The following is a 27,464-nucleotide window of genomic DNA, read 5'->3' on the forward strand; positions in this document are numbered from 1 at the left end:
CCGGCCACATTTTCATCAGCCAATCAGTGCGTAACCTTGTTTTATGTATGTTTCTGTTTAAAGACACCATATCTAATATGCACTGTTGATTCATTAATATTGAACTCGTGGCCAACAGCACCGTGACTGAGGCCGGAAGGAAGCTCATCTACCACATGCACGTGTTTTCTCCCTAAGGCTCAAAGCGGCCCTCCTGGGTTTAGGAACTGGCCAGCATTTCAGTGCGACCCTCAGGGGCCAGTTTAAACAGCAACATCACCAACAAAGCGCACAAAAATGATGAAAACACGGCACTGAATACACCATGACAAAGACACTTGTTTACGGTAGGAGGGCTGAAACAAGAAGGCAGAATATCCCCTGGTCACCTTGTTGGACCTCAGCTGAGAACACGAGTGTCAGACAACTCGCAAGGGTCAGTACTCTGAGCGTGCGTAGATCCTTAAATGACTGCAGAAGTTCCTCAAGTATTGATTTGGGGTTACGGATAAATTTACAAGCAGGTACATTTGCAAATAAGGAAATCATGAATAATGACATTGACATCTGACTGTGTACTTATTTTTTCTGATCACAAAATTAAATAGTAAATAGAGCTACGCATACTATGTAAAAGTTCAAGTCCCCTCCATTATCCTGTCCCATAGATAAACACCGCTGGAACTCCTGCAGAGTTTTACAGATTTCTCCTAGGCAGATAATGCCTGTGTGCATGCATGTGACTGTGTGTCTGTGTCTGAGTGTGTGTGTGTGTGTGTGTGTGTGTGTGTCTCTTGGATAGTTTTCAAAACAACTTTTTTTCCTGAAATTATTTTTCAGAGTATGGATGGAAACAGTTGGCATATGCCCTGCGGTCAGGACCTCCTAGTCTTAGTTCAGACCCCTTGACTGCATCAAGTTGGGGAAACAACTGTCCAGAAAGAGCAATGGCTTGCCAAACTTAACCATAACCAGCAGTCTGAGTGTGGTGTTCTGCATCTTAGTGGAGATGGTGTAAGGTCAGCAGAAGAACCACTGGAAGGGTAAAAAGACGAAGCAGGAAAGCACTGGGAAAGGCCAAGAAACTGACTTATAGCCAGAGAAGACCACATTCCCCACACTTGGGAAGGGGTCGCAGCTACAGAGCAAGAGGAACTTAGCTACTTGAAAAGATTCAGGCAGTAGCTAACATAGTATCAGAGCTTCTGAAAACAGCTAGGGGATAGCATGGGCTAGGCCAAGCTGCTGCAAGAAATAGACCCGAAATACAATGGCTTCTCCAAAGTGGACGTTTATTTGTCTTTCTCTAGTCCACGTTGGTGAGTGGTTCCACTCCGTGTCGTCATTCAGAACCCAGCCTCCTTCCTTATTTTTGCTTTGTCAACCCCTTTGAAGCATTATGGAAGCTGGGTCCCTGGCACATCTGTGTTCCACCTCGAGGGAAGAGGAAATGGAGCGTGGCAGAGCCAAAGCCCCAGTGCCTTAAGCACTGTTTCTATTTACGTTCTATTAGAAAGGACTTAGTCACAAAGCCACGCTCGGCAGCGATAGCAACTAGGAAGTGCGGTCTCCAGCAGACCAGCTATGTGGCCAGCTACTATATTGCTATAGAAGAAGGGGATAGATTACATGTGGAATAACTGAAGCCCATCCACCTGTCATCAAGGCTTTTTTCATTTCGCATCAAATGCTTCAATAATCTATACCTCGCCCTCCTTACAAAAAAATATTGGGGGGGGGGGCGCCTGGGTGGCGCAGTCGGTTAAGCGGCCGACTTCAGCCAGGTCACGATCTCGCGGTCCGTGAGTTCGAGCCCCGCGTCAGGCTCTGGGCTGATGGCTCGGAGCCTGGAGCCTGTTTCCGATTCTGTGTCTCCCTCTCTCTCTGCCCCTCCCCCGTTCATGCTCTGTCTCTCTCTGTCACAAAAAAAAAAAAAAAATATTGGGGGTGCGTATCAGTATATTATTTGGGATTCTTTTGTTTGCCAAGTGACAGCACACAATTATTAAACTTGCTTAAGCAATAAGGTGGGCCACCTCATATATCCAAAGGTCTAGGCTCTACTTCAGACCACCAGCCCTTCTTCCCTTGGACTCCCCCCACCTCAGTCATGCGTTGGCTGCATCCTCAGAGTGGGAGCAAGTAAACTGTGGCAACTCCGAGCATCACCACCAAACACATCCACAATCAGCAAAGGGGGCAGAGTGCTTTTGAAAGGGAAGAGACCCTCAGCAGAAGTCACCTCCCCACCATAGGCTTGCCCTCTGGTTTTTCAGGCCAGATCTACATGTCCGAGCCCAAAGTATCACTGGCAAGAGGAATGCAACCACCACAATGGAGTTGGACCAAAAGGGACTTAACTGCCAGACTGGGCCGGGGTCATCCTTCCCTTGGTCACTTGGGGAAGAGACCCACCTGAGCAAAATCAGACTCCGACTGCAAGAAAAAGTCTTCGCATTAAGGTACCAACTTGCTTCTGGCAATGATGGAGACACCAGACCGGGTAGGTGGTCGTGTGAGGGAGGGAACGTAATGTAAACAGCAGAGAAGTAAATTCAAACTGTTTCTTAAATTGTACCTCAACGAAGTTTAACTCCAGTGAAGACTTTCCTGGAGAAGGCAGAAAGTGGGGAGCCATGCTCCATTACTAAATTCCATAGTGTCTATACTCTCAATACCCTATAGTCTTCTCTCCTTCCCCAATGTCATGGCCCCAGTTCAGGTCTCCTGCAGGCACTATGACAACAGTGACCTAACTGGGGCCAGTCTCTCTTCCTGCAGTCGACAATCTTGCTGCTGTCATTCAGCTACACACCTTTACCGTGTACCAAGCACTGCGCATGTGCAGACAGATCAGAAAGAGTCCCTGCCTTCTTCACCTTGCTGCCGGCATCTCCTTGACTCCTTGACACCTACATCAGACCAAGTCATGCCCCTACTTGAAAGCTCAATGCCTTCAGGAAACCCTTTACCGTGACCCTCAACACCCTCCACTCGTTGCCTTCCCCTCCCCAACCCCAACACTGCAGAACTACTTGGACTTGCCTCAAAGTGCCTCTCTTTTCACGCCTCTGTGCTTTTGCATAGGCTGTCTTCTCTGTCTAGAAATCCCTTATCCCCTCTCCATCTGGCATACAAGATAAGGTCTCCTATTACTCTCTCCTTCTCTCCAGCTCCACCCTCTCCCCCACCCGCGGCGCGCGCGCGCGCGCGCGCGCGCGCACACACACACACACACACACACACACACACAAATATAGCACTCCGGAAATGTTTGCTGAATGGAGGCAACTCATTGGGTCAGACAGTAGCCAGCTCCTCCAAGCTCTCCTTAAGAAAGTGAAGAGGAAATGTTGAACTTGCTCTAAGCAAGCAGGGCATTTCTCTCGAGTGTATCTTTACGTTTTATGCAAAAGTTGTGTTCTATAGAGATTACACGACATATCCTTGTTTGTTTTAATAAAACGTAATTATTTTTCCCAAATCTTCAAGTTGATGATCCAGAAAGATGCTCCTTGTTTACTCGTTATCCTCTTAAATTAGCTGTCCTTACCCGCCGCAGGGACCCTAATGAGACGTGCCTCTTGTTCCGTGAGCGGATCCTGAAGGAACAGCTGGGTTTCGGTCCCCGGGGGAGTAGGGGAACAGTGGGGGCGGGGAAGGGGTCCGCAGGCTGGAGGCCTGGCCCCGCCTCTCCTCTCCCCCGCCCGCCGCAGGGGCGGAGTCGCCCGGGCCCGGCCCGCGGGGGCGGGGAGGGAGTCACTGCCGCCGGCAGCTCGCGCACGGCTGGTTCCGGGTTGAGAGGCTGCGCTCGGACCGGAGCAGTGGCCGCTGAGCCGGCAGGGTAAGGGGCAACGCCGGGCAGGGTCTTGGGGCCGGGATCGGGCAGCTGAGCGTGCTCGCACCCCTCCTCTCCTCTGCCACGCACAGCCGCGGCGCAGCTGGCTTCCCCCTTCCCCAGAATTCCCCATCCCAGCTTCTCCCCCTCCCCCCACTGCACCCATCCCGGGATTTCAGCCCCCCTAAGGCCTCCGCCCCCTCCTGGATCCTCTTCTCCCAGCGCCCACCCTTTCAGACTGTCCTTTCCTCTAGAACCTCCTTGCCAGAGCCCCTTCCCTCATACACCTACGACCCCCACCCTCCAGCACCCATCGCTCCGAGTCACCCACTACCTCGAGACCACCTTTCTGGACTCGCATGCCGGCTAGTGTCTACCCTGCACCTCTTCTTCGCGTGCCCGCCTCCCTCCCGGACAGGCCCCCTTCCTTCTCTTGTGGCTGTTACTCCTGCCTCTCGCCACCTGCTCCCGCACCCATCTCTCGGTGCTGCCCCCGACAGCGCCGCGCTCTCTCAGCAGCCCCCCTGCATCTCAGGGCCCCTCTCCGCCGCCCCCAGCGCCATGGCGTGCAGCCTCAAGGACGAGCTGCTCTGCTCCATCTGTCTGAGCATCTACCAGGACCCGGTGAGCCTGGGCTGCGAGCACTACTTCTGCCGCCGCTGCATCACCGAGCACTGGGTGAGGCAGGAGGCGCAGGGCGCCCGCGACTGCCCCGAGTGCCGGCGCACGTTCGCCGAGCCCGCGCTCGCGCCCAGCCTCAAGCTGGCCAACATCGTGGAGCGCTACAGCGCCTTCCCGCTGGACGCCATCCTCAACGCGCGCCGCGCCGCGCGACCCTGCCAGGCGCACGACAAGGTCAAGCTCTTCTGCCTCACGGACCGCGCGCTGCTCTGCTTCTTCTGCGACGAGCCCGCGCTGCACGAGCAGCACCAGGTCACCGGCATCGATGATGCCTTCGAGGAGTTGCAGGTGAGCAGCCCGGCTGGCCGGGGGCGGGGCGGGGGCGGGGCCAGGGCCGGGCCGGGGGCGGGGTTAGGGCTGGGCCGCGGGCTGGGCCAAGTCGGAATTGTCACGGGGCGGGGCCGCCGGCAGGGTCAGGGCCCTATCAGAATTAGGACGGGACGGGAACGGGGCGGGGCCGCGGCGAGAGGGCGGCCTGTTGGAGGCGGGGCCTAGGGCCCTCTGCACCCGGAGGGGTCTGAGACAGACTCTAAGTGGGGGTGGGTCCGTGGTTGGGGAGAGGTCACCCACAGGGTGTTACGGCTGGGACAAATGAGATCAGAGCTGGCCCAGGTACGGGCTCAGGGCAAGGTTGGGGACGGGGAAGGATCAGAGCTGGGCAAGAGCAGGGCCACTGTCAGGGCCCATGCGGCCTGGACCTGGAAGCAGGGACCACAAATGAATGCTTCGGGACAAACGGATGAGAGTGGGCTAGACAGGGGGCGGGACTGCCATCCGGGAATGCGTCAGGACTATTTGGAGTAGCTGAGGGACCGACTTGGGGCACAATGGGGCAAGACTCAATCAGGTGTGCACCAAGACCTTAGGGGACAGTACCAGGACTAAATTGTGCTGGGCAAGTCAGAGTTAAATCTGAGAGAGAGCCTAAGTTATGGTCATCCCCAAACTTCTGAGAGGATGAGTTTGGGTACCAAGAGGATGAGTTTGGCTAGGCCAAGGTGTCTGAGGGGTTAAAGATGGGATCAAGTCCAGATACTGTAAGAACTATTTTGGGTTTAAACCGGGGGCCAGGTTGACAGTGGGAACAGGACTTAAGACTCAAGATTTGCAGAATAAGACCCTAAGGTGAGGTGATTCAAGAAAAGGGAGGGGGATGGACCTCTAGGAGTCTCCAAGAGCTTTTGATGACCTCCTTGGCCTCATCAAGACCTTTGAAGACTAAATGAAACAGTATATGCAGGGGTAACCTGAGTTCAGTCAGCCTAAGACTATAACTGATCTCCCTCAAACCTTCCCATCGAAACAGACCAACTCCTATTCAACTCTCAAAGCCCTGCTCAAATGTCCTTTCTGTGTAAGCCTTCCCAAGCTCCCCCAGCCAAAAGAGGGGGAAAAAAATTGCATTAGAGCTACATTTCTGTAAATATCTTCTGTTAATAAGTATGATGTTTTAAAAAGTAGTGTTCCAAGATCAGGTATATTGGGAAAATATAGTATATTATCTCTACCTCCCTTGGAGGATTCTTCATGTACATTTTGCATATTAAAGGTTTTGGAGAAATCTTGTAGCAAACATACCCATTTTACTGTGTTTAATAAAATGGCACCCAAGCTTATTTCAGCCTGGAAGCCTAGAATCTTCTCAACCTAAACTGTTTCAATCCTGCAGTCCCATTTCTTTGGCCTTGACTAGTCTAGCACACAGTTCCCAAAGAGCAGGGGAAGTCTCTTATTCATCATATCTATGGCCCCAAATCCCGGCACATCAATACGTATCAGTAAAGTTTGAATAATAAATGGCTAATTCTGGCCTGAGCTGGCCCAGACTGTGGAGCCTTTAGAAGCAGAAGATTTTTCACTCAAACATTTTTTGAATATGCAGTGGGCTAACTTGGCGGAGACTGAGCTCCCTGACCCTTGAGATGCTTAAGCAGGAATTAAATAACTACTTTCCCCTATGTTGTAGGAAGCCCCCTCCCCCTATGCTTATACATAAGTCTCTGTAAGTCAACCTGCACTTAGTAGATACCCATGGATGACCCTTGGCCTAGGAGAAATGGTCCCATGTTTACCACCCTCCCCGCCCTGTTCCTTTCATCCCCAAACCATTACTGACTCCCTCCCAGTCTGGCTCTGTGAGGATGGAGAGCAAGAGTTGGGGGCTCTGGGAGCTTGCACAGGCTGGCATGGGCCCTCCACCTCCAGAGTCTTTTGTGCCAGGCCCTTGTAGCCCCACCTCTCCATCTGCGAGGTCCCATAAACGGAGGAGAGAACCTTTGACATAGCTTGGTGCAGGTTGTGGGGTTTGAAGGGAGTCTGTTTGAAACTATCTGTCCAACCTCATCCTTATAATAGATATGGAGACTGAGGTCCGGAGAGGTTAATGTAACTTCCCCAAAGCCACACTATCAGACAATGAGAGCCAGACTAGAAAGCTCAGCCTGCCCCAGGCCAGATCCCTCCTCCATCACTCAGCCTCTCCTCTCTCTGTCTGACTTTCTCGCTGGAGAGCCCTCTGCCTTCTGAGCCTGGGTTCCTCTGTTTGCAAACCAAGAAGTCAGAACTATTGTGTTTTGTTTTTTTGCAGTCCATTCCATGTCCTGGGGAATGCAGGAGAAATTAAAGATGTCTTTTCTCCAAATGTTAGTGAAGCACTTTTACTCCTGGGTGAAAAGAACAGGAGGGCCACTCACCTACCTTCTAGTATGTACTGTCCTGCGGTCAGATAGTCTTGGGTTCCAAACCTTCCTTCAGCACTGCCAGTGTGTGACTCGACAAGTCCCTTCATGTAAGCCTTGATGCTCTGGCCGGTACAATGGGGTCACAGTGATTCTTTCCTACCAGGATTTTAGGAGGCTGACCTGAGGTGGGCCTGCTGTTTGCAATGCTTGGCACAGGGCAGGGGCTGGGTCAGCATGCATTCCCATCCCTTCTCCTTCTACCTGAGAGAACTCATGTACCCAGCTGGGCAAATGTCCAGACCTGCCTTCCTTGCGAGAGAAGGAGGCCTTGCTTTGGTGCCTCCTTTGGGCTTGGCAAGAAGGTGGCAGAGAAACATCCCTGTCCACTGGAGAGGTAAGCTCCTGGGGGAGGTTCGGGCCACTCCCCACCCCACCTGCCTCTCTCTCCTTGTGGGGAAGTGGGGCTCATTAGTTCTTTGTGCGCTGGGAATGAAGCTGAGCCTATCCAGCACACCCTCTCCTCTCCCAGCTGCTGGTGGTTCTGTCCCACGGTTCCTAGAACCAGGGCTTGGGCCCCTCTCCTGGAAACTAACTGACTCAGAGCTGCCAGGGCCTTGGAGATCTTTTGGTGCAGCCCTCACTTGACAGATGGAGAAACGGCTGGCCGAGGAGGAGGGAGGGGACTTTGCCCAAGGCCAGAGGCCAGAGGAGGCTGTGCCTGGGCTCAGCTGGACTCTCCTCACATCCCACCTAGCGGTTGGCCTGGAGCTTTTATATTTATTATAAATCCTGGAGGTAGCAGAGCAGAAAGGTTAAGAATTCTGGCTTTGTACTTGGGCAGCTTCAATCCTGGTGCCACCATTTTCTGGCAGTGGAAACTCAGAAAAGTTATTTACCATCCCTCATTGACAGCAGTGGGGATGGATTAAATAAGATGACATTTGCAAGAACTTAGTACTGCATTCAGCACATAGTAAGCACTCAATAAATGACAGCTCTAGCATGTTAGGTCATACTCTGCACTATTGACATTTGGGGCCAGATAAGTCTTTGTGTGCAAGGCAATCTTGTGCACTGCAGGATGTGTAGGAGTATCTCGGCCTCTAACCACTGGATGCCAGTAGCACTCCCTCCCCCCATCCTCCCACCCCCTACCATGCTGTGACAACCAAAAATGTCTCCAGACTTTATCAAATGTCCCCTGGGGTCAAAATCATCCCTGGTTGAGAACCCTGACCTAGAGAAGCCCTAATCGGCTTTCGAGGCTCAGCTCAGAGATCACGTCCTCTGTGAAGCTTTCCCTGACCTGCCAAGCAGAATTGCTTTGAACTTGATTCCAATACTGGGGTCAGATCCTGGCATCATCATTGATGAGCTATGTGTCCTTGGTCAGGTCACTTCACTTCTCTAAGCCTCCACCTGCTCATCTATAACATGGGGATAATATGGCCTTCCTGGGAAGGGTGTTTTAAGGGTGAGGGATCAAAAGTGCCTGATACTGTGCCTGGCACAGAGTAGTACACAACCATTTTTAGATATCTTTATTGTATCTGATTGTAAAATTAACACAATAAAGAGAGTTATATAATGTAAAAGTTAAAGTCCCCCCATAGTCTCACCCTATGGAAAAGCATGATTAGGTTTGCTTTGTAATTCTTCAGAATTTTTATTGTGTGAATAGCATGTGAGTGTGTGTATACATGTGTACATGCGTTCCCCCCTTTTTTTCTTTTCACTGCTAAGCACTGGACCGCAGAGCAAAAGGGAGGGAGGGATCCCCATCTCAGAAGGGTTTGGGGCTTCTCAGCCAATACTCATTGGGCCCTAGCCCACTGCCTGGGACTATGCTAAGCGCTTTTGTTATATTACCTCATTTAATCTTCAAAACACCCCGTCAAGTGGGTGCTGTAATTTGCTGCTTTTACAGATAAAGAAACAGGTTCAGAGGAATTCAGGGCCTCGTTCAGTCACCCCGCTGGGAAATGGCAGAGGCAAGATTAGAAGCCAGTCTGACTGGGCCACTCATGGCCTCCAAGCTGCCTCTGAGGGCCAGGTAGTTATCCTCCCTGCCCCCCCCTCCCCCGACACTGCCTGTCTTTGTATCTCAAGTAGTCAACACAGGGTCAGGCTAAGGACACTGTGCCAGCTGATGCACCGAGGGCAGGCGGCTGGATGTCATCTTGGTCAGACGTGCATCCGGCTCTCTGGCCTGAGACCTCAGCTCCCATGCCTCCAGAGAAGGGATCGCATTCAGTCCCAGCCACCCCCTCCAGGCCTCATGTGACCACTGGAGCCTTTCCCAAGGCCTCTGTCATGCCAAAGGAGACGGTGCTGGATCAGCCTTGGATGGGAGCCCTGATAAGCTGGGCGTGGTGACCCAGAGATGCAGCCACAGGGGGACAAAGAGCAGGGTCAGGGGACTGGGTTCAAATCCTGACTCCAGCTTCTTCTAGCTGAACGGAAGGTACTGCCTTGTCTCATCCTTTCCCAATGTGGGAGAGTAAGACCCAGACCGTCCACTTGACGTGCAAAGAGGGAGAGAGAGCTGCTGTCTACCCAAGCAGGTAACAGATGCAAAGTCACTTTATTTTGTGCCGCGGACAGGGTGTTTGTGTCCTGGGGAAGCAGCCTCTGCCATTACTTTTCCCAGGAGAGGACAAGATTTATGTACAGACAGCAGCCTCCACGGGGGCGAGGCTGGCAGTGAGTCAAACCCAAGGCTTGCTGTTGGCATCTCTGCTTCCCTCCTCACAGGTGTCTGTGGGCCTCCAGGAATGCCGTGTTCATCCAGGACACCTTGGCTAGGCACAGGCCACAGTGTAGAAACTTGAATGGGGGGGGGGGGGGAAGGGCAGGACATTTATTTTACAGAAAGCAGAGGTTCTGGTAGGGAGTGACAACAATGGAAATAAGAACAACTCTAAAAAAACACTAGCCAAAGTTCGTCAGGCACTTGTTGTGTGCCAGGTGCTATTATGGACAGCAAATCCTTTTTCCTTTCCCTACTCCTTGTGTGGGACTGGGGCCAAGCACCGTTTCACAGATGAAGACATGGAAGCTGAGAGGGGCAGTGACTTGCCCAAGATGGAGTGGGTGTGGGAGGACGCGAGACGGACGTAAGTGGGAGCCACGAGCCGGGACTCAGGCTCCGGTCTGTCTGGCTCAGAGCTCACCCTCCTCACCAACATCCTAACTGCCTCAGGGAGCACCCGAGTGGGGAAGGGCCTCAGAAACCACCCAGCTCCATCCCCTCCCTGCCTTACAGAAGGGGACACTGACTGCTCCCCAGACTCAGTCCAGTATTTACACGGCATCATTTACCCTCTGGACTTGAGCTCCACTTGGACACTTGGGATGGGTGTGGAGGGTTTGAAGAGGGGTTCCATCTTGAATTCAGGGATTCATTCAATAATTCCTCCCGTCATTCCTCCTGCTGGGGGCAACTGAGGGCCAGGCCCCATGCCGGGCCCAGGAGAGAGCTGTCCCCTCGGTGGTTCTGGGAGACAGGCCTATAAGCTTCGAGGTCACGTCCCAGGCTCCTCTGGCTGTCACGGAGAGTTGTCCAGGCCTCTGTGAAGCTGACAGTTGAGCGGAGTCCTGAGATCAGAGAAGACATTACAGACAGAAGGAATAAACACACCCACGGCCACCATCGCCTGGGTGCAGAGTGCCAGGGGCAGGTTCAGTGCTTTGGCTGGCACAGTCACTTAATCAGAGCAACCCTGTGAGGTGGGTCTTAGTGCCCTGTGTTAACAAGTGAGGAAACCAAGGCTCAGAAACTGGGTCTACTGCCACATAACCAATAAGTGTGGCTGCAACTGGAACTCGGACTCAGGGTCTCAGACCAGGGACAGGCACGGAGGCGAGCAGGTGGTTAGCTGTGGTTGGAGGGAAGGGTGTATGGGGCGAGGCCAGAATGGGAAAGTGAGGTTTGCCCGGCTCAGAAAGGAGCGGGCCACCATCCCCCACTCCAAGGAGCTTGGATTTGTTCTCGAGATGCTAGGGAGCCAGGAACAGGTTTGAGCTGGCCGCTGGGGCCTGGTGAGGTCTGCATTATGGGCAGTGTGCAGTTGGAGGACTAGGAGAGCCTGGGGGCAGGAGGAGCAGGCCAGGAGGCCTTGAGAGAGACTGCGGTCGGTTGGGTTGGTTGGTTGGACCGGGAGGGCCGGGGCTCAAAGAGAGAGGACATACAAGAGTTCAGAGCTGTCAGGAGAACAAGAGCATCAGGAGTTCTAGGCATAGGGGAGGGATGGGGGAGAGGAAAAAGGAGAGGCAAGCTCAGTTTGCCATGTTAAGATTTCTGGCGTCCTTGGGTCACAGCAGGAGCTCAGAGGAGGGGAGGGGCCTGGGCACCTGCTTGTGCTGACACCACCCTGGCCCAGTGGCTCTGATCCCCATTTTACATATTAGGCTCTGAGAAGTGGGCCCTGAGAGCGGAAGAGGTGATCTGCCTAAGGTCACACAGCCGGGATTCAAACTTCAGGTTTTTCTGATGCCAGAGCTCATGCTGTCTCCACTGGGCAGCTCGGCTGGGTGACAGGGGTGAGAAGGTCCCTGAAGCCGACAGGAGACGGCTTCCGGCAGCAGCTTTGTTTTCTAGGCTGGGGTGACCCCACGGGAGGGGAGATCTGGCTTTGGGAGCATATGAGCCCTGGCTCTCTGTCCTCCCCACAGTTGCTGCCCCAGTCCTGGCCTCTCCAAACCTATGGGAGCCCAGAGCCTCTCAGCTGACATTTGCATAATTGTCCACCAGCCCTGACTCTGCTCCCTGTCCAGTGGAAGGGGTACAGAGATGTGGCTCTGCCCTCTGACGTTTGTCCCTCCTGACTCCCCCCTGCTCTGATGGGGCCTTCAGAGTCCACCTCCGCCAAGCTGACCTTCAAGGGCTCCTCCACCTCCTACTTGGGCCCCAGCGAGCCCCACTGGCCTTTCCAGCTCGTGACTCCACCCACCTGTCCATACCTAGCTCCCATCATCCCCAACTGCCCCCCCCCCCCCGACTTCCTGCACACCACCAGGTGTGCCCCTACCGGACTAGTCTCTCCACCTGGGATGCTCAGGCCCCACCCAGGAGATCTGAAGGAACCCTGCCCATCTGTCCATCTTCCCTGGGCTTTCCATCACAAATAAACCCTCTCCTGGCCGCTCTGCCAGTTCTGACTCCCTATTTCACATGTAATTGGGATGATTATGATGAGAGTGACAACAATGAAGAGTGACTGAGTACATCCTGTGCGTCCTGTCAGGTTATGAATTAAGTGACCTAATCCTCCCGACCATGGAGCCGGCACTGGTATTAAGCTGCACTTTACAGATTTGGAAATGGGGCCATGTGACCTTAGGCAGGCTGTCTGACCTCTGTGAGCCTCTATTTCCCCCTCCGGGAGACAGAGATGATAAAGGCACGAACCTCATGAGGTTTGTTGTGAGAATTAGGTGACCTGTGCCCCATGAGCCCAAACCTTGCCTCTGCCCTTCTCCAGAGCTATAGTCCTACCACTCAAGAGTTTATCAACAGCTTCCTGTTTTCTGTCTCACTTCTGCTGGCAGTCAGTTTTCTGGTTGGTTCTCCTCTGTCAAGCTGTGTGGCCGTGGGTCAGTCAGTCCTTTTCCTCGGACCTCAGTTTCCTGTTAAAGAAATCCGGAGGGTTTGGCCAGATGGTTCCTGGTGCTCCGCATCTGTGCTGAGACAGTAGCCACTGGTGACGTGTGGCTATTGAGCACTTGAAAATGGGCAACCCAATACCTCCGTGCAACTGAGGAACTGAGTTTCAGGTTTATGTAATTTCAAATCATTTTCATTTTAATAGCTACACGTGGCAAGTGGCTGCTGTATTGGACAGTGCAGGACAAGACTGAGAGATAAGGCTGGAGAAGAAGTTGGAGCCAGTGGTGAAGGCCTTGAGTGCCATGCTCGGGCTTTGTGCCCGTCTTCCCAGACAACATGGAAATCCTGCAGTGGGGTAGGAGGGAGAAGCATGGACAGATCTGTCCCGTATAGCAGTCACTCCAGGGGCACTTGGAGAATGCAGGGGCGGAGAAGAGCCTAGGGTCACAGTCCAGAAAAGCAGGGGTGAAAACCAAACCAGACGCAGTGGGTGTAGAGAGGAGAGAACAGATTGCAAGCCAAACCTGATGACTGATCGCATCGGTTGGTGGACAGTGGCAAGGATGACTCCTTGATTTCTTGCTTGGATGGCAGTGGGGGTGGGGGTGGCCCTCACTGAGATGGGCCCATGGGAAGAGCAGCAAGTTCGGTCTATTCCAGCATTCTCTGCCATGGTAACGTGTGTGTCCCTGTCTTCCCCCAACTCATGTGCACCCTCCTGAGGCATCATGGGTTGGGACTTGTCCCTCATCCCTCTGCCTGTTGCTGACACAGCACCATGTGGGCCCAAGGAGGCCTCCGCACGGGTTTGGAATGGGCAAAGGAGCGTTCCGTTGTCCTGGGGTCCAGGAGGAAGGGGCAGGCCTGTTCCCCTTGTTCCTCAGCCCTGGAAGCAGGGGTGATTTGTCCAAGTTCCTGGGGTGCCCTCAGCAATGTGAGCAACTCTGCCTCCAGAGCAGTTTTCTGAGACTCTGAGAAGCCACTTGGGGAGCTGAGTCTCATGTGGACCCGAGTCTTAAGTGAACCCATGAGGACACCAAGGCAGGGGATCAGCGTACCCGGCTCATCCCTCCGATTATCTGCGTGTTAGCCACATCCCAAGCCGGCCAGACCCGGGGCTGTCAGGAAGGGCCCAAGGAGCGATCATTCTTCGCACTTAGGTGAATGAGATTTGTCTGCTCCAATGACTCAGATGCGCATGGACCTGTTAGGAATGACTCTTGGCCATTCGTAACAGACACCTGACTAAGCAGCTGCAATTAGATGGTATGCTGCTTCTCTCTTGTGCTTCTCTCTCCCATAAAATTGTGCCTGGAGGAAAGGCCCCTGGGGCAGCGGTGTGCTGGAGCCAGCTTGCTCTAGTGCCTGTGAGTTGACTGTGCCTGGTGACCTCACATTGATCCCTTGAAATCGGCTTTGGTGGGAGTATTTACACCACAGAAATTGGCCAACACTGTAAATCAGGGCTTTTTTGGGGGGGGGGGGCAGCTTCCTAGCTCATCCCTGAGCAGTGCACCCCACAGTCATCAGGGACCCAGGCTCCTTCCTCCTCCTACCCCTCTGGTTTCAGCTTGCGACTTCCGTCTTTACCCGAGTGCCAGCCATTCTGTTCTATGTGAGCTTTCTGCCATCACAGCCCAGGCCGCTCCTGGCTTCCTGTCCAACTCCTGTTTCCGAGGCTGGCTCTTCCTCACCCTGTGGCTGTGTGTCATCTCAGGTGGCAGCTCAGAGGAGAAAAGCCTTCCCTGACCACCCTACCCCAACTCCCCCCTGCCCCCCACCGCCCCACCGTCCCACACTGCTTTATTTTCTCTAGAGCACAGACCATAATCCTTAATTACCTGGTGGTTTTGTTATTTCCCTTGCTAATTATCTCTCTCCCCCACTACACTGGAGGAGCCCTGTGGGCATGGACTGTCTGTCTTGTTCTCTGCTGTATCCCCCGTGCCTCAACAGTGCCTGGATATAGTAGTTGATCAAATATTTGTCACGTGAATAAGGGATAGGAAGCAAAGGTAATTTTGTTTTCTGCATTCTTCCTTTAGGGAGGCATCATGATCATCTTCCCATGTTGCTACCTAGTCTGTAAAGTTAGTCGGACTAGATGTTTTCTGAGGGCAATGAGCTGAGTGAGTGGGAGGGAGGTGAGGGTGAACAGGTAAGTCAGCTCCCTGGTATCGGTCACAGTGCAAGGTGACTGGGAAAACTGGGCCCTGCTCAGAGGCTTTCATCCACAAAGCAAACTTCCTTGACCCCATCTTAGTGTCGGGCTGTTGATGCACGCAGCGGGTAATAGAGCGGGGAATAGTAAAGGCCCCCTGTTGGACTTGGGCTAATATGGGGATGCACTAGGGACAGACAGGAGGACTAGTTACGATACAATGGGCTAAATGCCCAATAAATGCAGACAGCTGGACCTGTACTGGGGATGCGCACCTCAAACCACATTCATTCATTTGACAAATATGTATTGAGGCCCTACTGTGTGCTGAAAACTCTTCTAAACACCGGGGATACAACAAGCTGGACAAGACTCCTGCCCTCATGACAGTCACATTCTGTGGAGGAGACGAGCAGTAACACACTGTCGAATAAGTGAGCAAAAGCATCTTGGGCAGCAGAAAGTGCTAGGAAGACCACACAACAGGATGTGGGTGTAGGGGATGATGCTGTACGTGAGGTGACCAGGCAAGACCTCTCTGAGGAGGCGGCCTCTGAGCTGTTACGTTAATGACACAAAGGGACGGGCACCAGAAAATCTGAGTAGAGTGCACTGGCCAGAGGAGGCAGCAAGGGTGAAGTCAGGAGGTTGAGACCAGCCTACGATGGAGCAGCAGGAAGAAGGCCGCTTTGGCCGGATGGGAGTGAGGGGAGAAGGGCGGTGGAGACAGCCGTGGGACTAGCGTGAGGCGCGACATTGAAGCAGTCACCCCCAAACTCAGTGATCGAGATGGAGAAGACTTAATGCAATTTTTAAAAAAATCAACATGAAAGCAAAAAGCCCCATGATGAACAAAATATCAGCATTTTAAACAAAAAACCAGATCACTAGCAGTGTCGTGCTGAGCTATCCTGGAACCTGAGGCAAAGGAAAAGTCAGTACTGCTGATCCTGTCCTTATCTGAAGTTTCAAGATGTTGTGTTTTATGGATTTTTTATCGCTGTTTGTCACGGGCATCATCACTATGGAAGACGTGTCACCTCATCTCAAGATGATGGTCTCCAGAACCAGACTGCTTGAGTTCCAATTATGGCTTTACCCTTACCTGCTTAGCTGCATGCTTTCAGGCCAGTTTCTTGACTTCTCTGTACCGATTTTAACGTCAAAAAATGGGGCTAATAGTGCCTACCTCTGTGTCATTCCGAGGATTAAATGACCCAACGCAAGCAAAGGACTGAGGACAGCGCCTAGCCGGCGCTGGACGCGTTAGCCGTAACAGCGGGCAGTGGTACAGCCTTGGTACCCACGGAAGGATTCTAAGCGGGGAGTGTCTGCCGGCAAATCAGGCTGGGGCAGAATATATGTGGAGGCGGGTTGGAGACAGGAAGACCACAAGCTCCTAGGATGGCTAGGGAGGCGGCTGTTGCAAAACTCCAGATGAGCGATGGGAAGATGAAAGCAGCCTGGATATTGGGAGACTTGGGGGTTACTGAGCTGTGCGGGGAGGAGGATGTTGGGCCAGATCTGGGGAGCGCGACGGCGGTCGCCCCGGCTCTGGGTCACCCATCCCCGCCTCGTGTTGTTCCAGAGGGAGCTGAAGGAGCAGCTTCAGGCCCTTCAGGACAGCGAGCGGGAGCACACGGAGGCGCTGCAGCTGCTCAAGCGACAGTTGGCAGAAACGAAGGTGAGCCAGGCCTGGGCGCAGGGGCGGGTCCTGCGGGGTGGGCGGGGCGTGGGGGCGGGGCCGTCTAGGAAGAGGGGGCGGGGCGTAAAGGTGCCAAACGTATTCTGAGAGGGGCTGGGGTGGGGGTGTGGAACGGAGGCTGGGGCTCACCTGAATGTAAACGGGACAGGACCCATTCCCAGGACTGAGGGCAATGATTTGGGCTGGTGCCTGGCTTTAAGGGTGGGGCTCTTTCTCCCTTCCTGCCCTGGGTGGAAGGTGAGGTGGGACCAGGGACCCTCAGGAAAACTCCCAGTCCTGCAGGGCTGGGAGAATGTACCTGGTCTCTTTTTCCTCTCGCCTTATTAAACACGCCCACCCAGGGGCACCTGGGTGGCTCAGTCGGTTAAGCCTCCCGCTTGGGTTGAGGTCGTGATCTCATGGTGAGTGGGCTTGAGCCCCAAATGGGGCTTCGGATTCTGTGTCTCCATCTGTCTCTACCCCTCCCTCGCTTGTGATCAGTCTCTGTCTCTCTCTCTCTCTCTCTCTCTCTCTCTCTCAAGTAAATAAATAAACATTAAAAAAACAAAACCACTCTGGCCCATTGCCAGAGGAGCCAATCCTGAGTATGTGCCCTCGAAGCCCTCCTGATGATTTGTGACCCAGCCTTTGTATCAACCCCCTCTTAAACTCGGACAGTGGGCCAAACCCTCTAGTCTCTGGCTGCAGTGGTTTGAAAAGAAAGGCTTCTTCTTGACCTGAGAAGGAGGCCCTGGATTCTGATCCAGCCACTAACTCACTGTGTGACTTTGGCTAAACTGCATACTCTTCTGGGCCCCCAGTCTTCCCATCTGTAATGGAGACTCTGCCAAGGTCTTTGCAGCCCTGAAGTTCTAGATCCCGTGGGCTCCCTCTGAGTTCCCCCCACAGATGTCTCACCAACGGGACAAGGCTTGCTTTGATTTCTGCCCTTTCTGGGACCAAAAACTGGCGGCCAGGCCCAGCTGCTAACCTCTACAGTGATTTCAGCCTGGCCCCACTCACTAGCAGGGGTACAGCTGCCGGCAGCAGCTGGAGCAGAGCCTTAGGAATTTTCTGGGCCTCTGAGGGGTCAGCCTGGGGCCCGGAGAGGCCATTGGAGATCCAGATCTGTGCCTCGGCTTGGCCACCAACCCGTGTGGGGTCTTGGGAAGGTCATGACAAACATTTCTTCAGAGAACATTCTGGACTGCCTGCAGGCAGGACCCTCAGCAGGCAACAGATGAGAACAGTTAGAGGACTCTAGCCTATTTGCCTCCCACAGCCTCAGTTTCCCCATCTGTCCGGTGGTTCAGCACCTCTCAGGTGAAGAGAAGCTAATGGAAGCCTCTGTGTGAATGAGAGCGGAATATTATGGTCTGGTTTTCCCCCCAGCAATCTCTTCTCTCCACTCCCCATTGTTTTTCTCCACTGACCTTTTCCTCCCCTGCTTTCCTGTCCATCTGTCTACCTCTGGGGGGTCCTGTGGGGCCAGCTCCCCCTCCAGTTCCCCCAGCCCTGCTTCCTGTCTGGACTGGGGTGTTTATACAAGAAATGCCTATGGATGCTTTGGAGGTCATATTTCACCTGGTGCCTGACTCGGCTTTCCTGCAGAGCTTGCCCCTCCAGTGGCCCAGCCTGAGGGCCTGTCTGATCTCCCTCCCCAGGCCCAGTGTTTTCTTTGGTCGGTCCTGACCAAGTGACGCATTCTTGGCAGGGTATTTTTCTGAAGCAGCCCCAATTCCTCCAAGCCCCAGTGTATTCCCAGGGATGTGGTGGGCTGGGGTACGGGCTACTTTCCCAGCCACAGCACCAGAGGGACTGGGGGTGGGGTGGGGGTGGCTCTGCCCTAGAAAGAAACTAGAATAAACGGGGCACACCGGTTGAGTGGAACCTTTCTCTGTGCGGGTAATTGTGTTTCCCATTCATTGTTTCACTGAACCCCGCGGAATGTCATCTCTATGACAGCGGGACTCCCCAGAACCTAGCACAGTGCCTCCCACACACAATCAGTAGTTGTAGAACAAGTGAGTGTGTGCGGGGGGTTGGGGGGGAGGCAACTTTTGATGGAGGAATGTTATCTCCATTTTATTGGCAAGGAAACTGAGGCACAGAGAGGTTGAGGAACAAGCCTAAGGCATCACAGCTAGTAAGTGGCTAGTTGGCAGCTTACTGTCCAGTTTTGTCAGAACCTAGTTCTGGCGTATTCCAGGCATGTGCTGGGGTGTCCTCAGCAAGATCTATGGCTTTGTGGTCAATAGGACAGGTAGGCTGGGAGGGGGGAGGACCTCTCAGGGACAGCCTTGAATCACGTGTGGTGGCTGGCTGTCACTCCGATGTTGTTCTTTTGAGCTGACCTCTCCCTGCCTGTCTCCCTTTTCCTACCCATCTTCTTTCGTCCTGGAGACACTAGCCCGTACCCTAAAAAGAAGACAGAGTCTGCACTCACCTCTGCAGAGCAACTTTTGGCAAGACTCTTTCCCCCTTCACCTCTCAAGCAGGTTCTGACTGCCAGCCTGTGCCAGGCCCTGGGATGGGCACAGGAAGCGCAAGGCTGAAAAAGACGTCATTCCTACCCCCGGGGGGCTCATCCACTAGCTGGAGCCACATAAAATGTGAGACTGTGTATTAGGAATATTTACAAAATGCTCTGGAGACATTTAACTATTTAACTGCCTGAAAAAGTTAGGGAGGATGTCACCGAGGAGGTAGCTTTCAAGCTGGGTCTTGCAGGATGAGTAGGAGTTTGCCTGTTGAATAAAGAGTTTGTTGGGGGTGGGGCCCATTCTAGGCAGGTGTAATTACAATGCAGTGGCACTAGAGAGGTGAGCTGGGGTCAGATTGAGGACTCTGAATGCCAGGCTAAGGAATCGAGTGTTTTACTAGTTATCAAGGAGCCAAGAAATGTTCCTAAACACAACATTGGCTTCGACCCACTTTGCACATCAGAAGGGTCACTCTGGCAGTGAATTTGTTGCCAAAGACCCAGAGTTGACTTGCGGACTGAGAGAGTTGGATGGGCTGTGGGATCCCAGGAGTATGTGTAGTTGAGGCAGGTGGAAGGATGAATGTGGTGCTCAGGAGACACTCAAGACCATGGCTAAGGACACGGAGCCATCCTCAAAGCCATGGGGTCAAACAGGAAGGAGGCCATGTAGGTGAGAATGGAAGGAGCTGGCCCAGAGAGAGCAGCCATAGAGGTGGGAGGCAAACCAGAACCTGCCGCCGGTAGAGGGTGGCCAGTGCACCAAACACTGTCATAGAGGGGTTGAGAAGGAGCCGGAAGGGGTGGCCGTGGGATTTGGGGTCCTTGGAGGGCAGCAGCAGATGATGCAGGAAGGGCAGGCCCCGTCACCCCCGCCGTGACCCGCACAGAAGCCTCAGGGTGCAGGAAGGGGCGCAGGGAGGCCACAAGCAGCCTGGCTGTTCATCCCCAGCTTCTCCCCCGCCCCCTTTGTCTGCCTGGCGCTCTGGGTGGGCATGCGCGGGGAGGCTGGCCCACTGCCAGCACTTCTTCCTGCTGCCGCGACAGGAGGGAACTGGCCCTAATTGAGCCTTTGTTGAACCTCCCACAGAGCCCTGGGCACTGAACACAGCGGGGTCTCTGACTCTGTGAACTCCCAGCCAGAATCCCACAAAGTAAAATTGCAGAGGCAGGTCCCACACGCTGCTGCTGCCTGGCCACACTTCTGTACTCCGTGTTGTCCTGACTCCGGCTGCTCCCCACACCCCCGGTTGACATCCTGCCCCTCCTTCGGGCCCCAGCTCAGAAGCCATCTCTCAGTGAAGACTTTTAGGGTGTGCCTGTTAGAATGGATCCCCTTTAATAACCAGGCTCTTTTTCTGCACTTCAGACAATGGCGTGCATTTTGTGAACATGCCCTCGCTTAGTCTTCACCAGAACCCTGCGACGTGCTTGCGTTACCCCTTTCACAGAGAAGAAAACAGGCTCAGAGACATTAGGCAACCGAGGTTTCCACAGCTAGAGACCCAGAGCTGGGATTCTCACCCAGGCTGGTGGGTACCAAAGCCTGTGCCCTGCACCGCCCAGGCCCCTCCTGGGCCTGCCAGTGCCCGCGGGAACAGAGAAATGTGCAAGTCCAGTCTTGCCTCCTGTGATCGTGGCTTTTGCCTCCAGCTCTTGTTTTTCAGCCAGGGGGTCTCAAGGATGAGCGACCGCCAAGGTTTGCCCGGCACATTGCAGTTCATAAAGTTCTCTGCCATCCATGATCTCCTTGTCGTCTTTGCTTGAACCCCATGCGTGATTTTTTAAATTTTAATTTTATCGTTTGTTTGTTTTTAAGACTCCATGCCCAACACGGGGCTTGAACTCACAACCCTGAGATCAAGAGTCTTATGCTGTACTGACTAAGCCAACCAGGCACCCCTGAGTGATTTTTTTTTTTTTTTAAAGAAAGACCTCACTGTATCCTGGACTGAACTCAGCGTCTCTTCCTGCCCCCCTGTTCTCCCCCAGCTTCTCTGTCCCTCCTACCCCCAAGCCAGAAATCTGGGCATCATCCTCACACCTTTCTTTCCTGTACCCCTACAGCCAGCCTGCCAGTCACCAGGGCTAAAGAGACTGCCCCCAAATGTCTTTCAAGCCCACAGCCCCTCTAGTGCAAGCCTCAGTGTCTCACCCAAAGCACTTCATGAGTGTCCTGATGGGCACGTGGAAGTGTGTGCCATCCCGGCCATGCCAGCCTGACATGCCATTGCACTTTAACAGGTGCCGTTCCCACCACGGAGTGTGCCCTTCCCCACCCTTTCCTCTCGCCGCGCCAAGGCTCTCGGTTTCCTCCTCTCTCCCAGGGGTCACCCCATCTGCTCCCCCTGGCATAACCCCTGATGACTGTCCCCACAGTCTTCCACCAAAAGCTTGCGGACCACCATCGGTGAGGCCTTCGAGCGGCTGCACCGGCTACTGCGCGAGCGGCAGAAGGCCATGCTGGAGGAGCTGGAGGCGGACACGGCCCGCACGCTAACAGACATTGAGCAGAAAGTCCAGCGTTACAGCCAGCAGCTGCGCAAGGTGCAGGAGGGGGCCCAGATCCTGCAGGAGCGGCTGGCCGAAACCGACCGACACACCTTCCTGGCTGGGGTGGCCTCCCTGTCCGAGCGGTACGTGCCTGCCACCGGCTGCCTTCCCCAGACGGGCATCCCGTCCCCAGCCTGTGTGGGGAGATGGCCCTGGAGGCAGATGGGGTGGTTAGCAGAGAATTCATTCACTCACATCTTCATCAGACAGTTATGGGGCATTGGCTGTGTGCCAGAGCCTGGTCTAAGGCTTTATGTGTTTCTATCGTTCTATATGTAATAAGTAGAATCATAGAATATTACTTACAGTACAATGTTATTTATGTTATAGTACAAGTACATATTATAGTCTTTATAATAACATTGATATTATTGATAATAAATAATATTTATATTATTATAATCCTGTTAGCTCCCTTGCTGTCATCTCCATTTCACACGTGTAGAAACAGGCACAGAGAAGCCACATCAATTGGCCGAGGCCCCTCATCTAGTATATGACAGAGCCAGGATTCAACTCCAGGTCTCTCTTGTCCCATCGCCACCGTTAGAAATAATAACACTTAATTATCGGTCTGTTGATGATCAATACTGACAGCTAACATCACGTATTTGGTGTTGACCGTGAGCCAAGCACAGTGATAAGCATTGTACATACATGACGCCATGTAATCCTCACCACAAGCCTAGGAGGCAGGTGCTATCATAGCACCCATTTTAAAGATAAGGAAACTGAGGCTAGGAGAGGTAGGAAGTGGCGCAAGCAGGCACTTGAACCTGGGGCTGGCAGACTTTAAATACACGGCCTTGCTCCCTGTCAGCTGCCCTGAAGGTGGCTGTGGGTTCCCCCGTGTGTTGGGACAGAAATCCGGCCCCCAATGCAGCCTGCTCTCCTGCTTTCCTTCCAGGCTTAAAGGGAAAATCCATGAGACCAATCTGACTTACGAAGACTTCCCGACCTCCAAGTACACAGGCCCCCTGCAGTACACCATCTGGAAGTCCCTGTTCCAGGACATCCACCCAGGTAAGGCCCTTCCTGCCAGTTACCAACAGGGCCAACGAAGAGGCAAGGGTTATCCTGGGCAGGAGCTAAGGGTGGGGGGGGGGGGGGGTACATCCCAGCCCAGCTGCCTGCTCTAATCACAGCCTGGGGGCAGGGCAGAGGGATGAGAAGAGTTTCTTGCTGAGCACCTACTGTGTTCCAGGGCTCGTGCTGGGCACCTGCGTAATCACTCAGCTCAGTGAGTCCTCATACAACCATGAGGTCGGTTCCATTAGTGTATCCATTCTCCAGATGAAGAGACTGAGGCGTTGGACAGTTCATTCATCCATCCTGTACATTCAGCACATATCAAACCCCCTGCTTCACACCACGTGCTAGTCTAAGTGTTGGAGATGTAGCCGTGAGCAACACAGGCAAAAGGTCCCTGCCTTTGTGGATCTTACATCATAAGGAGAGAGAAAATAAAAAGTAAATAAGTAAATTCCATAGTTCATTAGATAAGGATAAAAGATAAGGAAGGGAGCGAGGGGATGTTGAGGTAGGATAGAGATTTTAGGTGGAGGACCCAGTTAGAAGACCTCACCGAGAAGGAAGCAAAGAAGTAAAGGCCTGGGGGCAGCTGGGAGGCTCACTCAGTTGGGCGTCTGACTCTTGATTTCAGCTCAGGTCGTGATCTCACAGTTTGTGGAGCTGAGTCCCACATTGAGCTCTGCACTGACAGTGCGGAGCCTGCTTGGGTTTCTCTCTCTCTCCCTCTCTCTCTCTGCTCATTCTTTCTCTCTCTCACTTCCCCGACTTTCTCTCAAAAATAAATAAATACTGAAGAAGAAAAAAAAAAGGAGTAAAGGCCTGAAGGAAGAAGGAGAGTGATCCATGCAGGTTTCTGAGGGAAGAGTGTTCCTGGCGGTGGGGATAGCAAGTACAAAGGCCCTGAGGCAGAGCAAGCCTGACATGTACAAGGAACAGTGAGGAGACTCATGTGGCTAGAGTAGAAGAGAGTAGAGGTGAGGAGGTCAGGGAGGCAGCAGTGGCCAGCCCGTGAGGGCCTACAGGCCAGCGTGAGAACTTCAGATTTCACGCTGAGTGAGATGGGAGCCGTTGGAGGGTTTGGGGACAGGCAGTGACGTAAGCTTAATTTCCTAGCGGCTCCCTCTTGCTGCTGGGTTGGGACCGGACTGAAGGGGATGGAGGGTGGAGGCTGGGAAACTGTGGTGGAGGCTACCACAATACTGCAGGCGAGGTGATGGTGGCTTGGAGCAGGGTGATGGCAGTGGAGGTAGAAAGGAGTGATCAGATTTAAGATATATTCTGAAGGGAGAGCCGACAGGATTTGCTAACGAAAGGGAGAGAACTGGGGTGAGAGAGAAAGAAGACAAGGAAACTACAGCGATTTGGGCTGAGGTGCCTGGAAGGACAGAGCTGTAAGCGTGTGAGGTCTGCAGTACCGATGAGATGTCCAAGTGCAGGTGTAGAGAAGGCAGTTGGGATGACACGTGCAGTACAGGACAAGGGTCAGGGCAGTGTCGGCATCGCGTGGACAGTATTTGATGAGCCTAGGTGAGATCACCTAGAAAGTGAGAGTGGAGAGAAGAGAGATGAAGTCACTCTAAACTTTGGAGCCCTGGGGCACTCCTAGAGGTTAGGGACAGGAGGGAGACCCAGCCAAGAGGACCAGGAAGGAGCAGCCAGAGAAGTGGGAGGGGAACCTGGGTGAGTCCTGGAAGCCAAGTAGAGAGTGGCTAATGGCAACAAAGGCCGCTAAGCCAAGTGAGAGGACCCGGAACTGACTGTTCTCTGGCAATATGGAGGTCTTCAGTGACAAGAGCTTTGGTGGAGCCACAGGGGCCTAAGCCGGATAGGAAGCTGTCCGAGAGAGAGAAAGGGACATGAGGCATCTGGGTGGCTCAGTCAGTTGATTTGATTTGGCTGAGCATCCAACTTGATTTCAGCTCAGATCATGATCCCAGGGCCGTGGGATCGAGCCCTGCATTGGGCTCCAGGCTGAGCGTGGAGCCTGCTTGGAATTCTCCCTCTCTCTCTCTCTCTCTTCACCACCCCCCCCCCCGCCTTCACTCATGCTTGCTTGCACACGCACTCCTCTCTAAAAATTAAAAAAAGAGAGAATGGGAGGGGAGCGAGTGGAGACAGTGCTTTCAAGGAGTTTTATTTAAGGGAAGGAGCGAGAAGGCAGCAGAGGCTGTTGAAGGTGGGAGAAGTAACAGCCTATCTGTGGGTGATGAGAAAGACCCAGTGGCAAAACCGAGGATGCAGGGCAGAGAGAGGTGCTGCAGCGACAGCCAGGAGTGGGGTCTGCTGCTGCCTCTTCTGACAGCTCATCTTCAGGAGCCCAGAGGAGACAGAATAAATGGGCAGCGGTGGGAGCTGGAGGGAACTCTCTGCCCATAGCCTCCCCTTTCCCAGCGAGGTAGGAAGCAAGGTCATCCGCTGAGATGATGATGGGCAAGAGGAGGTAATGGGAGGTTTGCTGGGAGAGAAGGTCTGAACAGGTTTCTAGTAGAGTGAGTAGACCCTGGGACCCGAAATCATACAACCTACAAAGGCACCACGTCCTTTAGAGGTAAGACAAGGATATAAAGGGGAATCCTCCCTCAGAGGTCGGCACTATTATAATCCTCATTTTTTCAGATGAGAAAGCAGGCACAGAGCTGTTAGGAACAGATGTCTGAACCGGGCGCTGAAGGCTTATGGCTTTGCCACTCGGGGAAGGCTGGGGCCTGGTGGTGCCTCCAGACTGTCCCCAGTGTGGGGAGCTACATGGGCAAAGGCAGTGGGGGAGGAGCATGAATGAACCCAGGATGCTCATGATCGGGCCTTCCAGGTAGGGATGGAGAGAGGCTGAAGGCACCACTGAGCATGTGAATGCTGGACAGAGATGGGCGGTTGGTTCCCTGTAGGTGGCTGAGGACCACACTTGATGTATCAATACTGATTTCCCAGGAGTGAAGGGACAGCTCCTGGTACTTTTTTTTTTATTAATTTTTAAAAAAAATATTTATTTAAAAAAAATTTTTTTAATGTTTATTTGTTTTTTGAGAGAGAGAGGGGCAGACTGCAAGCAGGGGAGGTGCAAAGAGAGAGAGACAGAGACAGACACAGAATCTGAAGCAGGCTCCAGGCCCCAAGCTGTCAGCACACAGCCCGACGTGGGGCTCAAACTCACAAACTGTGAGATCATGACCTGAGCCGAAGTCAGACACTTAACCAACTGAGCCACCCAGGCACCCCATTCCTGGTACTCTTAAATCTGGATCTGTGCCTAGTCTGGGGAAGGGCGCATTTTCCAGCAGACTGGGGGGACTCTGGGTTATCCTCTTGGGGTCCTTCTGGCCTCTATGTGCTCCTAGACGTGGAGGGACCTCCACACTGAGACCCAGCAGGATGAGGGCCACACATGGATGAAACTGCTTAACTCAAGGAGGCAAGAAGCGCGTCCCCCACCATTGACCCAGGGCAGCCCCTCGGGCGGCTGGTCTCAGGAGCTCTATCTGTCTCGGCTACCACCTGCTGCGTCCTTGTGATAGCTTAGAGAGGCAATCCAGGCACCTCGGCCTGACGATCCAGGCCCTATAAGACCTGCGCCCCGCCATTCTCTCACTCTCCCTTCCACATCATACTCAGCCACACCGAACCATCTTCTGGTCTTAAATGAGCCATATTCTCCCTCCTCCACTTTCACACATGCTGCTCTCTTGTGCCCTCTACACAAACCTCAGGCTTTGATGACAAACTCCTACTCCCCTTCATGTCTTAGTTCATAAACACCTCCTCTGGGAAGCCTTCCTGGGTTTCTTCAGGTAGCCCTGCACTTTTCTGATCTCATTCTTTTGTCAATGTGTGTGTAGCTGTCTGTGTCGCTAGACTTTTAGCTCAGGGTCAGGCCTGGGTCTAATTCATCACCGTAGATCCCTAGAGCAGCCAGCACGGTAAATGTTTGTGGAAAAGTAAATAAAGAAATGAATGAATCCGAGTCTCAGTTCTGCTACTAGAATAAAGTAGGTACTCAGTAAGTATTTTTGAATGGAACTTGCCACACATCCTGAACAAGTCACTTCTCCTCTGAGCCTCAGTTTCCTCCTCTGTAAAATAGGGATGTTAGCCCCTTCCCAACTCCCTCACAAGTGAGTAAATGGATGTGGGAACTTGCTGGTTGCCCCAGAGCAGGGTTTCTCAACATCAGCACTATTGACATTTGGAGCTGGATAATTCCTTATTTAGGGGGCTGTCCTGTGCATGATAGGATGTTCAGCAGCATTCCTGGTATCTACCCAACTAGATGCTCCCCTCCCCAGTTTTGACAACCAAAAATGTCTCCAGACATTGTCCAATGACCCCTGTGAGGCAAATTGCCCCAGTTGAGAACCACTGACCCAGAGAAAACTGCGTGGAAGAGGGGCTGAAGGAGCAGTAGTCTGTGCCCTGAACATCCTGCCAAGGATAGCGGTCCCTGGGGAGTTCAGAGACCAGTGACCTGGTTAGCCAGGCCCCTTCCTTTGTCTGTAGGGCCTGTGAAGTCACTATGGCTCCCCTGCCAGCACCAAGGCCCTTTATGTCCAGATGGGAGGGGCAGGCGCCCCCAGGGAACTAGCCCATGGATTCTAGCAGCTTCCTGCCTGCCCTGCTTCCAGTTTGGGCTTCCTATTGGGTCATCTGAGAACTCCATTTAGCACCTGTCACTCCCCTTGCTTTGGAACCTCCACTCTCTACCCACCACCCACCCCCTGTCCCACCCTTCAGCCGACATTGGAAACCCTCCAACTGCCTGGCCTGATTGGTG

At 53.3% G+C, this 27,464-nt stretch overlaps 1 protein-coding gene across 3 annotated transcripts in view; it reads left to right on the forward strand.

Annotated features, from left to right (window-relative positions):
• The first annotated feature begins 3,714 nt into the window (after positions 1-3,714).
• TRIM62 (tripartite motif containing 62) overlaps positions 3,715-27,464 on the forward strand; it is a 30,956-nt gene continuing 7,206 nt past the window's right edge. The window contains exons 1-5 of one of the 3 annotated variants that reach the window (XM_058718173.1): positions 3,715-3,823; positions 4,353-4,786; positions 16,537-16,632; positions 21,494-21,750; positions 22,575-22,690. In XM_058718173.1, coding sequence (XP_058574156.1) covers positions 4,379-4,786; positions 16,537-16,632; positions 21,494-21,750; positions 22,575-22,690 — 877 coding nt within the window. In that variant the 5' untranslated portion in view covers positions 3,715-3,823; positions 4,353-4,378. Of the gene's footprint in view, positions 3,824-4,336; positions 4,787-9,303; positions 9,547-16,536; positions 16,633-21,493; positions 21,751-22,574; positions 22,691-27,464 lie in introns of those variants that run through there. The other 2 variants (XM_058718174.1, XM_058718175.1) reach the window with 2 other exon arrangements.

The sequence above is a fragment of the Neofelis nebulosa genome, chromosome 2 (assembly GCF_028018385.1).
Source record: "Neofelis nebulosa isolate mNeoNeb1 chromosome 2, mNeoNeb1.pri, whole genome shotgun sequence".
NCBI lineage: Eukaryota > Metazoa > Chordata > Mammalia > Carnivora > Felidae > Neofelis > Neofelis nebulosa.